Here is a 5,276-nt window from a genome sequence, read left to right as displayed (position 1 = left end):
TCAATATACAAATGATAGACAGTCGAGGAAAATCGATGGTTCTTTCATACACAATGTTTCTCAAGTGTTATTTCTAGTCATTGTAGCAAAGCTCTAAAATTTACTATAGAAATTAAAAAAGTTTTAAAGATGGACAGATTTTGTGAGAAAAAGAAGGGTCTCGTGGGGTTTAGCATCATTCTACGAGAGTATACCTAGGTCAAGGGGCTAAGTTATCAATATTTAAAATTCGGGTATCTTAATTATTTTCCAAAATGTGGAAGGGCCTTTCTAAAACCATACTCTCTGCGGTCTGTACAGTACATCGCATTGCGGTTCTTGATTTCTCTGTTCTGTTGAGAGGGAGAGAGAGAGAGAGAGAGATGGCTGGTTTGCTGGCATGGGCTGCAGACGTTGTAGGAGGGAATGGTCAAAGCAACGATGAAGACGAGAGGAACCAATTCCCCGTTGTCGTCTTCACTCCCGAGCAGCAGAAATACGCCCAAGAGTTAGAATTGAAAGCTTCTTCTCTTAGACGCTCGATCCAAGATCTACGGCTGAGAATTCCTCCTCCTGACATCTCTCAACGCCTTCCGCATCTCCATGCCCATTCCCTCGCTTCAAATGCCGCTCTTGCCCTCCAATTGAACGCTCACTCTACCACCAAAGAACAGGTTCTTTTTCTTTAATTTTTATTTTGTTCTGATCTCTCTTGAGAATTGAGATTTTGTATTACTTCGAGGTGGGTTTTTTCAACTTCATTCTTCTTTGATTTTTAATTTTTTTGAGATTTTGATTTCTTTTTTCTTTTTAGGGTTTAACTTTTCTGTTTTGTGATATGGGTGTTGTGGTGGTGAACCACGACTAAGAACTAACAAAAAAAAAAATGTATAATAAATTTGGGAAAAACAAATGAAAATGGTGGAAATTCAACAACCAGAGTACAAGCGTATACGTGGTTCAGTTCACCCATGATAAAGTCTTCTCCCACAATAGAGAAATATTCAAGCTTTGGGTTTCATATGTCCCTCATGATAACAGAGGACCAAAACTCCCTCAACTAATTTGGGTGATTTTTTACTCATCAAACAAATAAATAAATAAATTTGGGTGATTCTGCATCACCAATCCAACTATGGGTATATACTTCTTTGGTTGCTTTCACTTATCTTGACGTGAGAAAAAAAATATGTTCAGTTGCCATTCGTAGTAAATAAATGCTTCGGTATGAATTAATTCTCACTATATCTGGCAGTCCAGATTGCTGTCTATATGATCATTACGAGAATCATAGAAATGCAACATTTTTATTTAACCCACTCCCTGATAATGTGATTAGAAATTTCAGGATTAGTGCTTTAAACGCAAATTGACACATGTAAGCTAGATAAACTTGGAAAAAAATCCCAGATTTATGGGGGTGGGTTTTGCTATTTTCTGTTCTTGTTTTTTAATTTTAATTTTACTACTTGTATAGCTCAGTAATGTATTTTTTTTTTTTTACTACATCCTGGTCTAGCAGCTTGGGCTCATGTATTTGATACATAGTTGAAATGAGTAGACTCTAGTGACTGGAGAAGAGCGTCTCTCTCCATCTATGAGAGGAAGATATGGTAGAGCGTATTAAGTTTCAGGGAAATGTGCATGGAGGTGAAGATAGACTAAGATGAAAGGACTTGGAGACTTGAAGCATATATGTTATGGTCTTGTGGAGGATCATCATAAGGGGGAACAAATTTGAAAAGCCTAAAATCTCTTTAATAAACAACTAAAATAAACTAGAACATCCAACATTACAATAACAAAATGCCCATCTAAAGTAACAGAAAAATCATCACTGAGTGCTCTCAAGGAACAGTTTCATAATCTATTAGATTAATTTGTTATGATGTTGCTAATACACATATCTTAAATGTCCCGTATTAAGGATCTTGTGATTATTTGGTATTTGGTTTGAGGAGCGTTTGGTGCAGTGAGGATTTGATCTTTTGCTTAGTAAAACGAAAACATCAAAGGTAGTTTGTTCTACACTGATCAACTCTTCACAATCTTTTATGATAGGATTACTAGTTCTTGCATGTATTTTATGTTTCAGGTGAGTTTTGATCCGAAAGCTGGCTAATAGACAAAATTATGGATTAATTTGTTGGATGTGATTAAGTTATTGTTGGATACTGGATTCTTCTTACATTTGTTTTATGTTTTGGGTTTCTGGGCCAAAGTCTGGCTAAAATGTTTAGTTTCTCTGCAGGGAACCTACTTTTTTTATGTTTATCTAATTGTTGGCATTGCCATTTTTATGTTTAGGCACACTCGAGAGAGATCACACTGCAAGAAGAAAATGCTGCATATGAGAAGGCCATAGCAAATTGTGAAAAGAAAATACAGGAGAAATTGCAGGAATCAGATCTACTTCAGACCAAGCTAAAGGTCGGGAATTATAAAATTCAGTGACCTTTGTTCCAAACTCCACAGTTGAAATTTTTTTATTTATTTTGGTAGATAATCTGGGGTTTTGAAGTTAAGCAGATCTTGCTCTTTATAATTCATACTTTCAGTAAACTTTATCAAATAATCTTTTAGTTTGAACATGAATTTTTTTTTTTTTTTTTGGTCCTTTAATGTTGGGTTTTTATAATTCCAAGTGACCATAGCAAATACTGTATTGATTGACACGCCTACATGCGAGATGAATTCGATTGCAATAGGGAAATGCAAGACAAGGAAGTTGTAAAGGAGTTCAAATCCATCTTGGTTGATGTGGATGATGGAAGAGTATTGTAAATGACCATCATCTTCAATGCTTCATCCCAAAAATTTGGGCTCGGCTGAATGAATACTGCTCCTCCATTTAATTCTGTCTAAAGTTATGTCTTCTGTTAATTCAAATGTGTTTATATGCACTCTCACTATCTCAATCCACACTCTTTTTTTTCTCTCGTTCTTTTTAGAACCTTCAACTTGCACATTCCTTCTAACTAGGGTTGTAATTGGCCTTCATTGCACATTGTCGATGGAATTTTGATTTGCAAATTTAAACCTTGATGGTCCACGTGTCAACTTAACACCGTTGAGGCTTGTTTGTACAGCTAAAAGTCTTATCACACATTCTGGTATCAACAAGGAGATTCCTTCATCCATTATAACGTGTGATGAGTTCACTTTAAAAGGAGTTCTAGAACTATTGATAAAAAAATAAATATAAAAACCAATGATTTCCAGATCTGGGGTATTTTGGGTTTCTGGCTATTTTTTCTTTCTTTAAATTTATTGCTTCCTTAACAGGAAATGGAAATGACTGAGAAGCATTTGAAAAACGAGATGGTACATATGCAAGCTACATTAGAGGTCAACAAATCTGGAGAATCATTAGATGATCCCAAAACAACAAGTGTGACTCAAGCAGATACAGCTTCAAAACCTTCTATATCAGACAACTTAGATGCCAAGAAAAAAGAGCTGGTCTGTTACTCCTTTTTTCTTCTTTGTTGCAGTAGAAGTTTTATATGCCTTTTTCCACTTACTTTTTTTTTATGCTCTTAGAGTTCTTTGGAAGAGATGGTTCAAGACTTGGAGAAAAAATGGGCGCTGATTCACAATAATTCTCTAAGGCAGCCCTCCCCAGGTATCTTTTATCATCAGTCTGTTTTGCTTCTGTAGAAATATATCATTGTGGTATTGAAGTAGTTTTTTCTTCTATTCTGCTTGGAGCTTCAGTTACTTCTTGCCTTCTTCCATCTGTTCAAACCTTCCTATGTAATTGAGATTCTCTTGTTTCTTAATTCAGTTGCAGGTGCCTTGTCAGTCCACACCATTTTTTCCTTTTTCGGAATTTGTTATCTTCATGGCCAGGACACTATCATCTTTCCCGTGCCTTTTTATCAGCTTTTTGGCCATCTTTTTTTTTTTTCAAATTCATTTGGTCCATTCATAAAATCATTGAATAAATTCTTGTTTACAATTTTCCTTCTTGAATTTAATTGCTTCCCTAGGTTGGCTCTCAGTTTCTCCATTTTCTATTTCAGTGTGTCTTTAGGTGGCTTTCCCTTCTTTCCATTTTGTATACGTGTATAACATACTTAATGGGTATCCTATATGGCTATATCATTATATCCAAAAGTATGGATGAAGCTTCATTTTCTCTGACCGAAAATTCATGGGTACTCCCATCATTTTCTAATTTCAACCTAATCTTCAAAAGCTAAATAATTAATGAATCATGTTCAGTCACAGTTGTTACTTTTACATACTTGGGTGTGTCAGGTTCATGAACTACGTAAGCTAACAGTGATGCAATATGCAGCTCAGAGAGAGAAGATATTGGATAAACAGCTTGACAGTGTGATTGAACAACTAGCTGCAAAGCAAGTCAGTCTCATTTCTTATGACTTGCAATCGTTGAAAGCATATTTCTTTTTTCAATGTTCACCTCTAAAAGAAAGGTCGTTCTAGCTTTGATCTATTGTTTTACGTGTTATTCCTTCTTTGTAGGCACAAGCGGAAAGCCTGGCCAGTGACATCCATGTTAAAGAGCGAGAGTTGGAGAGATTAAATGGGTTGCGGAGAAGAATTGAGAATGGGAATATGGAGGTCAACGCAAGGAACCGCTTTGCTAGAAGTTCCACAGGGAGGGGGTCTTCTTCAGCAGATTATTTCTTAGATGCACATTTAAGGCCTTCTAACATTGGTGGCAGAACAGAAAGCCAGCAGAGACTTATGCTTCTCAGGTCTGCCTTTGTGCTCTACATTTTGGCTCTACACATAGTGGTCTTCATTAAGATATCGTTCTAATCTGGCCCCAATAGTCCATGTTCTTTGTCTTGAAGTTGTTTGTGCGTGACATTGTTGTTTTTTTTCCCTTTTATATCAATTATAATTCAATAAAAATGGTTGGCTTTATAGATTATAGACGTGAGGTTTCTGAAGTTCATATTCCAGAGCCTAACCTCTGGTTATCTTAGCTCCAGCTTTACAGTGCCAGAAAAAAGTGCTTATTTTCAGTCAATGTTTTAAGGAAAATTCAGGTAACCATTTGGGGAGTGCATTTTTTGGTCACGGAATTTCTTGTCACAGTGCTCACAGACTCTCTAGCACGTGCCACGTCAAGCCTAATGAGGGTAATTTTGTAAATTGGGGATGCCATTCCATAAACGTGGACTCGTGTGATTGGTGGATCCCAGATTCTGTGAGCAAATTTTTTTCCCCATACGGGAGTGTATAGAGAGGAGAGTTCCAAAATGAACGGATAAGTCTATAAAACCATTTGTTTTTCCATAAATTCCCAAAGCCCATTTTGT

General features: G+C 36.3%; 1 protein-coding gene across 1 annotated transcript; it reads left to right on the top strand.

Annotated features, from left to right (window-relative positions):
• The first annotated feature begins 291 nt into the window (after window positions 1-291).
• On the top strand, window positions 292-4,885 carry LOC147399286 (golgin family A protein). Its single transcript, XM_086448786.1, has 6 exons — window positions 292-653; window positions 2,287-2,409; window positions 3,265-3,441; window positions 3,523-3,604; window positions 4,283-4,347; window positions 4,471-4,885. Exons 1-6 carry the CDS (start codon window positions 363-365, stop codon window positions 4,768-4,770), a joined length of 1,038 nt encoding a protein of 345 aa, XP_086304912.1. The 5' UTR covers window positions 292-362; the 3' UTR covers window positions 4,771-4,885.
• The last annotated feature ends 391 nt before the right edge of the window (window positions 4,886-5,276 follow it).

This window comes from Akebia trifoliata, chromosome 7 (assembly GCF_017979445.1).
Source record: "Akebia trifoliata isolate Shusen 1 chromosome 7, ASM1797944v1, whole genome shotgun sequence".
Classification (NCBI taxonomy): Eukaryota; Viridiplantae; Streptophyta; class Magnoliopsida; order Ranunculales; family Lardizabalaceae; genus Akebia; species Akebia trifoliata.
The sequence above is the reverse complement of the archived record's forward strand: the minus strand, read 5'-3'. Positions and strand labels throughout refer to the sequence as shown.

Coding starts and splice junctions, on each gene's coding strand:
- LOC147399286 (XM_086448786.1), top strand. CDS start 363: ATGGCTGGTTTGCTGGCATGGGCTGCAGACGTTGTAGGAGGGAATGGT. Junction 3,442..3,522: donor ATGCCAAGAAAAAAGAGCTG/GTCTGTTACTCC, acceptor TTATGCTCTTAG/AGTTCTTTGGAAGAGATGGT. Junction 4,348..4,470: donor AACAACTAGCTGCAAAGCAA/GTCAGTCTCATT, acceptor CCTTCTTTGTAG/GCACAAGCGGAAAGCCTGGC.